Source organism: Alosa sapidissima, chromosome 1, assembly GCF_018492685.1.
Source record: "Alosa sapidissima isolate fAloSap1 chromosome 1, fAloSap1.pri, whole genome shotgun sequence".
Taxonomy (NCBI): Eukaryota; Metazoa; Chordata; class Actinopteri; order Clupeiformes; family Clupeidae; genus Alosa; species Alosa sapidissima.
In genome coordinates this window covers 18,866,704-18,878,889 of record NC_055957.1, presented here as the reverse complement: position 1 = coordinate 18,878,889, position 12,186 = coordinate 18,866,704, and the positions used below count along the sequence as shown (strand labels likewise).

Genomic DNA, 12,186 nt, shown 5'->3' with positions numbered 1-12,186 from the left:
CATACAGTGAAAAGTTGATGTTTTATGTATGAAATTTCACAGGCTTACTTTAACATTAAAAATGAAGGTTATATTGAAGAGCATGGATATACTTTAAGGAAAGAAAAAATTGACATTAATCTACTGGGTTTATGATAATTCAGTGCATATTTCAAAAGTGCAGGCAGAACCAGATCTAACTTAAAACCAGTAGCTTTCTGTGACAAAGAGACTGTTTGAATTTCACACCGATTATTTAAAGCCCTAGGCACAGGTGTTGCTGCAGTAGTAAGCAGCTGGGAGAGATATTAATACATTCTTTGTATAGCCTGAATGGGGCTGTTTCTAGACTTTGGACAGAGAAATGAGAAAAATGTGATTTGATTCAGAAGATAACTTCCTTTCACCCTTTCAAACTGACAAACACATCAGTCCGTGCCCTAAATCAGACATTGTTATGCATCCAATTCCAATTAAGGGCAACCAAATCAAGATATTACAAATGTTTTTTCAGGAATACAAATGGGTGATTAGGAGAGGGTAACAAGGTGGAGAAGAGGGAAATTATTCTGCAATCCTCTTAATACCACGGCAACTAGTTTGGAATGTCTATGGCAGGTCTAAAGAGACAGCTGCCCCATCTGTTCCCACCATCATTTTTTGTCCTCTCAGAGAAACACACGAGAGCAGGGAGTCAGGCTGCTGATTGTCTCTTTGAAACTCCTACACCATGGCTTAAGTGCTTGCTCTAGTCTGATTTATATCCAAACATAATCATTTTCACAGCCAGTGAAGCTAGCTTTCAGAATTTTACCATGGCAAAATACAAGAGGCTTGGACTAGGCTTCACTTTCCATTACTGTATTGATAACTACTGACCTGTTCTTTTACTCAGATCAGACAGCCAGTAGAAAAAAATGCACTCACCAGTCTCTTCATCGATGGAGAAAATCCCGAGGCCTGAGCCATCCCTTATGGAGTATCGCACTTCACCATCTTGGCCTTTATCCTCATCCTGAGCGGAAACTTTCATCACTGAGGTACCGATTGGCACATCCTCTTTGATAAATCCTTTATCCACAAATGATGGAAACCAAGGCCTGTAAAGGTTTTCATTCACATCCACCACCTCTACCTCAATGTGGCAGGTGGAGGACAGAGACATTGGCTTCCCTTTGTCTTTGGCCCTTGCCGTGAGACTGTACACCTGCTTCTTCTCATAGTCCAGGGTCTGAACGATGCGCACAGCACCGCTGAGTTTGTCCACTTCAAATTTTCCCTCCCCATTGTCCACCAGGCTGTATCGTACCTGACTGGAGGGTCCCACATCAGGGTCATGGGCCTCCAGCCACATAATCACAGTACCAATGGGAAGATCCTCACGTACCTTTACCCGATAGTTGGGTGGGATGAACTTGGGGGGATTGTCATTGACATCTTCCAGAACAATTTTGAGCAACACAGTCGACACGAGCTGCGGTTCAGCAGTGGCTTGGTCACGTGCTGCAATACGCAGTGTGAAACTTGGATGTATTTCTCGGTCCAGAGGCTTTTTCACACTAACAATACCAGTCTCCTCATCAATAGCAAATTGACCGGTGTCAGCCAAAATAGAGTACCTGACCACTCCATTATCTCCAAGGTCCTTATCTTTTGCCTGCACTGGAATGATTTCTGTCCCTACTGCTGTACTTTCACTAATTTCTATGGAGTAGCTATCCTTTAGGAACTGTGGGACATTATCATTAGCATCAAGAATTGTAACATCTAAGAGGCGTGATGAAGACTTCTGGGGTATCCCCAAGTCATATACAGTAATGTTAAGGGTGTAGTGATCCTTAGACTCGCGGTCTAGGGGTGCGTACACTTGGAGCCAGCCAGTATCCATCTCTACCACAAAGCGGCTCTCAGAATCACCCCCAGAGATGACATAAACTAGTTTTCCATTGAAACCACTGTCTGCATCTGATGCTGAGAGATGCACAATCCTAGCTCCAACTGGCAGATCCTCTTTCACCTCAATTACACTTGGGAAAGAGTCACTGAATAGTGGAGCGAAGCGGTTCACTGAGTGGATGTCTAAAAAGTTTTCCTCAGGTTCCACCTGACTATGGATTTTGCTGCCCTGGAGCAGTTTTTCTGCCAGCATTGTGGCAACACCAGTGTCAACGCATTTGACATGGACTGGCTTGTGTGAAGTTACAACAGTGATGTTCATAATCATCGGCTGTGTTTCACGCTCTCCATCACTAGCAATGATTAGTAACCTATGGAGGGACACTTTAGCTGCCGCACCGTCAGTCAAAGGATGTCTCAGGGAAAGGACACCGGAGTTGGGGTTCAAGTCAAAGAGATCCAATTCGTTACCAGCTTTAATTCTGTACCTTACAAGCTGCAACTCATCAGCATCAATAGCAGACACAGTAGTAATCTGCTCACCAACACCATGGTCCCTTGGTACAGTTACATCACAGTCAACATTCTCAAAAAGGGGTTTATTGTCATTTTGATTGTTCAAAGTGATTGTGACTGGCGTCTCCACCTCACGGCGGAAAGGCGAGCCCCAGTCTGAGGCCCGTACCTTTAAATTGTATATCCGTGGCATGAGCTCATAATCAAGTTGTTCTGAGGTGCTGATGACCCCGGAGAAATAGTCAATGACAAATGGCTGAGGGTTGACATTGGCAATGCTGTATGTAACATACCCATTTTCACCACCATCCAAATCTGTGGCCTTCACGGTTAGCACACTCGTACCTACAGGCATATTCTCATCAACGCTGGCCTTGTATGAGGTCTGCTTGAATTCCGGGGCATTGTTGTTGACGTCTGTGACATCCACTATGACTTTAGTAGCTGCATTTTTGTCGCTAGTGACAACTTCAAGTTCAAACTTGGAGACATAGTCAGCACGGATGGGTCCAGCAGTGGTGATAAGCCCAGTCTCTGGATTGATGGCAAAAACATTTTTCTCCATCTTGTGTCTGAATGCGTATTTCACGTGTGGATATTTTGGCACAGCTGTGACCATAACAACTGGTGTGTGGAGTGGTGCAAATTCACTGATGTTGACACGGTAAACAGGCCTCTCAAATTTTGGGGGGCCCACTTTGAACTGTGGGGATGTGACATGAATAACTTTAGCAGATGAAAACTGGGGAGGATTTCCTTTGTCCTTGGCTTGTAGTGTGAGGTTGTATCCAAATGGCTGACTGTCCCAGTCTACATCCTTAACTGCTTTAATCTTGTATTCCTTGCTCCCTGGGCTAATCCGCATAGCCTTGAACTGCTGTAGGGGATCCCCCGCCACAACACTGAGTGATGCAATCTCCCCATTGGCACCCTGGTCTCCATCCTCTACACTTACTATGGCAAAACTGGGATCTTTGTCTGTGTCTGAGGGAGCCAACGTGACAGCTGTGATGACAGGGGCATGCTCATTGGCCTGCTCAACTCGGATCGTCAACTTAGCCATGCTGCTGAACCCACTGCTCCCATACAGTTTCATGCCACGATCGACCGCCAGGATCTCCAGTTCATACAACTTGGTTTCGGAGTAATCCAGCTTTCCGGTAAGTGTCACAACTCCACTGGTGGGATGCACTGCGAACATATCAGTCCACTCCCTGAAGCTGTAGTAGTACTCGCCATTAGTCCCAATGTCAGCGTCAGTGGCGGTGACCTTGGCCACGCTGGTCCTGATGGCGGTGTTCTCTGGTAGGGAGATGCTGTAGGAGGTGGGTGAAAAGAGAGGCCTCAAATCATTGGTGTCCAGCACCTTTACTCGAACTCTGGTTCGCGCCTCAGCATTGGTGTTTTTCTCTACAGCCTTGATGTTAAGCAGATAGTGGTCTCTGACCTCCCGGTTGAGAATGGCGCTGCTCCCACCTTTGGTCCTTATTCGCAGGAAACTAAAGTCTCCCAACATGTAATCCTCAGCTTTAAACAGGTTCTCGTTGTCTCCCGACACAATCTTGTACCGTATTTCCCAGCTTGGGTCTGTGACATAAACGCCCATCTTTAATGGAGTTTCTAAATAGGTCTTAGCAGCCGAGTTCTCATATATGGTGGCATTGTAAACAGAGTGAGTGAACTGCACATGCAATGCCGTCTCTCCCAGCCTTTGGTTTGCTATGCAGCCACAGAGAAGTTGCATGAGCACTGCAAGTACTGAAGTCAAGTGAATCCCCATGATGGCAGAGTGTTCTTCACCAAACCACCTACAAACAAAAGATGGAGGAAAAATGAGAACATTGGTATTAGCTACCTTTCCTGTAATCCCCCAAAAAGTCCAGCAAATTAATAATATCACATACAAAGATACAAACAAGCTATTTTAGCCTATTTGTGTACAGTAACACTATTGCTACTCAGGTACAGAGGTAAATCAGCCCATCAGAGAAAAGACAAATATAGCCAACATTGTATTATTATTGCCGATCTTTTTAAAGAAATTAATATGGGAGAAAATGAGAGTGTGGCATACCATACAGTATATTTTTTTTACCAAGTAATTTCTCTTGCACTTAGTCTGAGACGGATGTGAATTAGGCTACTCCTTTCCAATGCCATCTCAAATTCATAGCTCAGCAAATATCATTACAAACCACGGCTTCAAGATAAGCAACATGAAGCTGGACTTTTTAGGAATAATAGCCTACATTTGTGATTACTTGACTACTCTCTCTCTCTACTTCCACGAAAACTCAACCCTCCCCTAGTGCATAACGCTAGCTAAACCCATCGTGAGAGATCGTCGGCGAAACGATAAACCAAAGGCGTTGGATTTCAGTAGGCTACACAAAAAACATGTTTCAATCCATGCGACAATAAATTGTGGGCTATTTCACAATGAGACATGTTCATCATTCGAGCGCTTTTTTAAAATAATGTATCATGCAGTAGTAGGCTATTACACAAATCACCACATCAAAGTAAAAGGTTACATTTACATGAATGTAGCCTAAGCAATATTTATTTCGCATTCCGTACATCTTTACTAGACTAGGTATAAACTCTCTGATCTGTGTGGCAATGTAGCCTATCTAAAATATTCCGGCCTTGAGTTACAAACGAAGCCTCGTGTTAACAGCAAAGCTTTGAGAAATGCACTGAGATACTTTGAGAGACTATACATCGTATAGCAACTGGCCTGGCAGCGTGTAAAAATACCCTTCTCATTCTTACATTTCAAAACCTATCTCCAGTGATACGAATCTACGGGCCGATTCTATATCAGACACGGATCTGATCTCAGGAGTTGTGAGCTGGCATGTCCACCGTCTGGTTGGCGCGGCTAAAATAAACAGAACTTTGGAGCACACCCGTTGCAGAATTAAAGACAAAGTTATGTAGGCCTAGACTACACTAAAATGTGTTTTATGGATTTTCACCTAAAAGTATTGCAACAGAAGTTTGGGGATTTAGTAGCTTCTAAAGTTGTTGTCAAAAATACAGCACGCCTACAGACAAATAGTTTACGGTAAATCAGTTAGCTTATTAACAAGCTAGTTTCTGTGGTTATTTCTTGCACGCTTTAAAATTCATCAGTAGGCCTATTTAATTTACATGCATAGGGTAAGTTTGAATAGCCAACAGTTAGCCTAAGTGAAATATAAAAACACGACATGATGCTAACATCGCTGGATGCATTGTAGCCTACTTCAAATCGCAATTCCTAAAGAAAGGTGGCAAGTCAAATGCATTACAAAACAGCCACAAATCAATTGTTTTTATGTCCTTCACAATTCCTAACATACACGTATATAAGTTCAAACAAAAGTCTCAAACGAATAGCCTACTTCCAAATAATAACTGAAGTTTTGCTTCTCTGCTAAAAAAAAAAAAAAAACACCCCATCCCCCACCTGCCTGCACCCCAACCATTGAATTCAGACACTGCTGCCGTGCGCTAGCCAGATGTAGGCTATAGTTTGTTCACATAGGCTCCACCAACAGAAAACGAATCCCACATAGCCCTAGAAGACGGAGAGCTGACACACATAAACTAAACAAACGACAACTTTTAATGTTTACCGTATACAGAATACTCTTGTTCTTAAATTAAGTTTTCTCAAGCCCCAAGTCAAATCACAGAGACTGATTGGCAACTACAAAAGACTACCCGCAGGCTATACTTTGGGAGCGTAACTTTTTCACATAGAAAATGGCAACGAAGACGTGTAAAAACATATAGACTACCTTAGCCAACAACCGTTGTGTACATACCTATTCCCTCATTAACGGCTTTGATAGGGAGGTTTTTCATGTGGTTTAAAAAATCCGATTTTCTGCATGGTATCGACGTCCTCCTCAACTCAGACCTTATCGCCCTGCGCTCTCTCGCGCTGAGTGCCTGTTCTCTTCTCCTGCTCTCTTTCTCTCGCGCGCCTGCACAGTATCTTTCCGCTCGTCCGGATCTACTTACTGGTGGCATGAACATGTAACAACCCATGATCGTCTCAGAACGGTCTCAAAATAGTGAAATAAAGCTAATTGACACATATTTATCAATTTATAAATAATAGACATAGACTAAGGTATCATTTCATAAAAAATAAGTTTGGTTTTGTTTCTGATTTGGGCTATTCTGTGGATAGGTTTCTTGCACATGGTAGGATTCTCTCACACATCTGGTTATTTTGAAACCAGTTATGCATGGGAAATGGTATGCACATTCAATTAGAATATGGTATGCACATTCAATTAGAATATGAATGGAGTCAGGTATGGTGTCTTTTAAAGTTTTTTTATCTCCTAATAAACAACTTGATTGTTTAAACAAGCGGTCTTGCTGTTCACAGCTTCATGCAGCTGTGGAGATTTTGGTGCAACCTTAAAGGCTAAACCCTTTTTGATAGACAGTAGGCAATCTTGTTTTCATTTAATTTATTAAACGGTCTAACACAAATTCATCAATAGAGTGAATGTACAAGCCTGTTCCATTGTCCTCTAAACGCTTTGGCAAAATCGGTCTGCCACTAGGTTGTCGATGCAAAAAGCAGTGCCGCTATTTGGCCCGAAAGCATGGCTTAACTATCACAGCCGAGGAGCGGCGATTGATGGCGCTCTCTCACTGCTGTTGCGGAGATCAGATGCGCTCTTCGAAACTCTGTCCACTCTGCTTCTGAGAAACAGTAGCCTATAGCCTACGGTGAGCGGTTAAATAGACTAAAATGTGCAGGACTTGTTTAATTTATGGCTTGACAACGTGTAACTTCAAGTCAAAGATTCGGACCTGCAGGCTAGCCAATGAGTTTAGAAGATTAACGGTGGGACTAAATGCTGCCAGTAGGCTGTCATTGTCCAGTTTGTGTAGGCTATAATACAAGCGTGAGGCTGCTGGTAGTCTTCGACTATAGCCTAGACCTGGGATATTTAAGTCAAGCTGTCAGTGGTCTTTCCTTGAGCTTTAAGCCTATTCTCATTTGTTCCGTGTTTTGGCATGCAGTTATAAGCCATACTCACCAGACCAGCAGAATGAATAGCCACACCAAAGTTCCGATCAGAAAAATCCAAAGAAGTCTCGACAAACTGTGTATGCGAGCATTTCACACAATGCCTAAGTCGCACACATTAATAGATCCGGTGAGTTGTCTATCGTCAATTTTCCTTTAACGCCATGTGATGCACATCCTCAAAAGCCCCATTTTACTCGGCTGCGCTGGCATTATCCACTTTTCCAGACTGCTTGCGCTCCGCTGACACAGTGCTACAGCAGTAGAACGCTCTGAGTCTGACTGGGACGCGTACCTTTCCAAATCCTTGACGTCACCACTCTCGTATAGGGAATCAGTGTGTCATTCCTTGATTCTGCTTGTGTAGCCTACAGACCCTCTTGGGAGTGGGGACTCAGACTGATGCCCGCATTGTGAATGGGTGGATGCAGGCTATTGCCTGTGATGTTTGCAGATTTAAAAAAAAAACTATGCACTGGTTACACTACGATAAACAGGTTATTCTGAAGTCTCAAAGAAAGAAGTTGACGTTGCAGTGCAAGGTGCTGTGTAAATCCAAGTATGTCTAGTCTCTCTGAATTCAAGTATGTCTATGTAGTGCATTTAAATCCAAGTATGTCTATGTCTAGTGAATTTAAATTCAATCACTGGCTACATGAATTAGGGGCAGGGTGTTTCTTATAGCAGTGTTTCTCTCTGTGTACAGAGGTCTGTGAATGTCTCTTTCTCGCTTTCTCACTTCTCCTTCGCCACTCCCCAGAATTCTATTTCTCTCCCTGTTCTCTCTCAGATCACCTCTCTTGTGTGTGACTGACATGGTGGAAGATCCCTAACATTTATTTTTTCTGGTTTTAAAATAGATCAGATCTGATTAGTATTGTTTGGATTTGGTGGTTTCATGGCATCTCGCAATATTCTGCTTCAAAGGTAAGAGATAGCAAACAGAGGCCACCCCATGGCCCCATACAATATAGTAAACAGTGACATCTGTGCTTGAGTGCATGGATTGAATGGACAAGATAGCATTCTTATGTGCTGCAGACAGTGGCATGTCGTTATAGTCCCCGAATACCTTGTTTGTTATCTCTGTATGGCAAGCAGAGCCGGACAGTAACGTTTACTTGAGTACAGTACTTGAGTACAATTTTGAGGGATCTGTACTTTACTCGAGTATCATTTTGGGGGAGTACTTATGACCTTACTCAAGTACATTTAAGAGGCAAATATTGTACTCTTTACTCCACTACATTTCTATCCATAACCACCCGTTACTACTTCTAAAAAAAAAGGAAAAAAGAAAAATCTCGGAAACCCTCAATTTGTTGTTTCCCTCTCAAACGTAATTGGATTGTGCAGGTGCCACTGATTGGGACAGCCTATCAGCAATCACCTTCAGCTTTCCGCTAAAGTCAACTCCATGGTCAGATTTAGATAAGAGACGAAACCCTAGCAGGTCCATCCCGGGAATGTGCCAACCTGTGGCCCCACCTTGCCAGACTATTTAAAATTTATGAACAAGTTAATGATAGTTTTCGCTTCAAGTGTTTCAATTACAAAATAGTATTTTGTATTTGAAATACGTATTTTAAATACATGTATTAGAAATACTGCCCATCCCTGGCAACATGGTAAAAAGATGAAAATGACTTGATTTTACTTCCAATTCCTTTTACATTCTCCAAGGTATTAACATTAGCATTTTTCATAACTCCAGACGTTTCTGTACATAAATGTAAGCACTGTGGCAGTAGTAATGCAATATTTAGAAAATGTAGGCTACTCTTGTACTCTTGATACTCAAGTACTTTTAAAAACAAGTACTTCAGTACTTTTACTAAGTAGACATCTGACTGTTGTACTTTTACTTGTACTTGAGTAAAATTTAGCAAAGGGTATCTGTACTTTTACTCAAGTAATGAAGCTGTGTACTCTGTCCGCCTCTGATGGCAAGATGTCCAGATATGTAAATCACTGTCCCACCTTTTTCATGAATAAATACATGTCAGTGTGTCTTTGCAGAGGCTGGGCTTACCTTTTTCTGTACCATTTTCTGTGAGTGGTTGTAAGCAAATGTGGTATAGAAGTTGTACCTGGCTGTACCATACACACACATGCTCCTGCCTTTATAATCTGAATTCCCCTCTCCTTTTCCCAGAGTGCTGCAGAAGATTATCTCTGCAAAGACGTAATTACCCCCAACATCATGGTATAGAAATCCTCTTGCGAAAAGTCAAAACAAATCTGCTGAGAGTGTCGATAAATGCATAATTCAGAGTGCACAGCAGCTTCTGTCTTATCTTTGTCTCACTGACTGCTTCATTTGCTGCTTCCAAACCACATTTCACAAACTTCTGCCTCTCCTTGGAGGTATGATGTGGTGTGCAAGCTTTGTGGAACATTAGAAAAGAAGGGATTTTTGGAGTATATGTAGCCTATGAATGATGATTTTTTCAACAACAAATATAAGCAGACTGGTCTGGCATTGGTGTAAACAATTGCTCTTGTCTCCATTTAGAGGAAACCAAAAATACTCTTAAAGGTAATGTTTATTATTACCATTATATCATTATGATCACAATGTTATTACTGTATAACAACCCCAGAAGAACCTTATAGCCACAATTAGCTGATTTGGGGGCAGGCAGAGTAGAAGAACTGGTCTAAACTCAGGAGAAAAAAATATTTGTTGACTTGTGTGAACAAAGATAATTGCAAAGTCATGGAGAGATGAAGTGACTTTGAAAATGTGAGAAGAGAGGAGATCACTGAATTATATATGCAGAAAATCCAGAGCGTAATGTACCCTGGAAGTAATGAGGGCCAGAGTGAGATAAAGAGAGAGAGAGAGAGGAAGATAGAAATAGAATGTGTGATGGAGAAAGGGGGGATCCCGTAACAGACAGAAAGACAGTGAAAGAGGAAGGGGGGGGGGGACGGATGTTCAGTCACACATAATGGAATGTCGATGAGACCCAACAAATGGCTGTTTAATGTATTCAACAGTCATTGGGATTTAGCTATGTGTATTCAGGATTGTGCTTGCTAATCACTGTGCATTAGTGGGGTGGGGGTAAAGGTGAAGATTTGAGAAAAAGGTCATCAGTCGGGCAAATGTGGATGAATACATGGGAACGCAATGGATCCTCAATTATGGAAGATCCATTTTATGGCTTTATTTTGCAGATGACCTTCATGCCTCACTCGGATGCATCTGAGACATTTTTAACGTCTGTCATGTGACTAAAGTGATGTTATGCGGCATTGTATTATGCCTTGTAAACTAGGTTAACAGAGTTTGTAGGTGAAGTGTTATGGAATGAGAAAGTGTGTTGGTGCAGTGTACAATATAAATCATTTTTCCAGTGCTATTTACTGACGCTGCTACATGTCTTCTACATTTTTTTGCAGAAATTATGCAAACTAGATGTACCGCAGAGCGGTACAAAATATGACCGCCGCCCAGTCCAGCACATTTTTTCCACAAAAATAAATATGATATGATTCTAACTGTCTCACTAAATTGCATTATCCACACTCAATTCTCACTGGTATCTGCTAGACAACAAGTACCAAAACATGATTAGTTCATAGATTTCACATGTAAAATTTATTTTATACAACCCCACCCCCATCTTGCCTGTTCATAATTCTGAGAAATTCTTGAATTGTGTGCATGTGTGCGTGCACACGTTTATGTTTATGTGTGTGGGTGTGTGTGTGTGTGTGTGTGTGTGTGCGTGCATGTGTGTTTGTCTGCGTATGTGTGTTTGTGCATGTGCATGCATGCGTACATATGTCTACTGTGTGAGTATGTCATACGTATGATTACTGTGAATGTATGTGTGTGCGTGTGTATCTGTTTATGCACATGTGTGCACATGGAATGGGTTACCATGACCCCTGGAGGCAAACATACGGAAAAAATTGGTCATCCTAGGCCCTACGGTTCTCAAGATATTCACAAAAAACTGTGTCTGCCCTACCCTCCTTTCGGGGGGTCCAGTCCAGCGGGGGGGCTACAGATCAAAACGAAAAACGATGGTTCCATGCTATCCATGTGGGGTTACATGCCCACTAAGTTTCGTGTACCCCGGTCTTTCAGTGTCCCGGGAATCCTTGACGGAAATTTGGACATGCGAAAAGACCGCGCGGCGGTCATAATAAGGATCTTTTCTGACATGCACAGAAGTCTTGCATGTTGGCTGTAACTTATGTGGGCTGTGTTTATGAAATGAGGTGGTTTGAAATGAAATGCTATCCAACTTCCCTTATTACTCTGGGGAAATAAAAGCAAGCTGATAAGAGCTGACTGAATTTTAATCACAGTATCAACGGCACACACGGTATCATTTTCATAAAGGATTATGAAGAACTGGTGATACAATTATAGACAAGTGTAAAAGCTCCACCTACCACTTTTGGCGTGAGTATATGGTTGCCTTTTTAAGACTGCTTGGCCATATATACAGTAATATGCAGATTTGCTTTCCCTTTGTTTTAATCCCATGAAACTGTTGGGATTACACACAAAAGGAGCATTTCCTGCATGGATTTGCATGGCTGGATTAGCGCTGCCATGTAAGAGAGGCAAATGTGTTCCAGTAACATACATAACATGATGCGAGGCTCCTTTGCAAATGGTGTTTTTTTGCCGTCCGTTCTGTGAGCTCAGATGATGTCTGCTCAGTAAAATGTCCCTCTCATCTCTCCGTCTCTCTACTCTCTCTATATCAGGGGGAAGCAGATGCTGA

General features: G+C 42.3%; 1 protein-coding gene across 10 annotated transcripts in view; it reads right to left on the bottom strand.

Annotated features, from left to right (window-relative positions):
* The window catches only part of fat1a (FAT atypical cadherin 1a), a 75,632-nt gene extending 67,943 nt beyond the window's left edge, over positions 1-7,689 (bottom strand). For 5 of the 10 annotated variants that reach the window (XR_006032494.1, XR_006032500.1, XM_042095434.1 and 2 more), the window contains exons 1-2: positions 7,446-7,689; positions 907-4,199 (exon numbers count right to left, since the gene is read on the bottom strand). Coding sequence is in view for 8 of the 10 variants with exons in the window: in XM_042095434.1 (XP_041951368.1) it covers positions 907-4,171 (3,265 nt within the window). In the remaining 2 variants the exon portion in view is untranslated. Of the gene's footprint in view, positions 1-906; positions 4,200-6,206; positions 6,324-7,445 lie in introns of those variants that run through there. The other 5 variants (XM_042095653.1, XM_042095802.1, XM_042095724.1 and 2 more) reach the window with 2 other exon arrangements.
* Between the last annotated feature and the right edge of the window lie 4,497 nt (positions 7,690-12,186).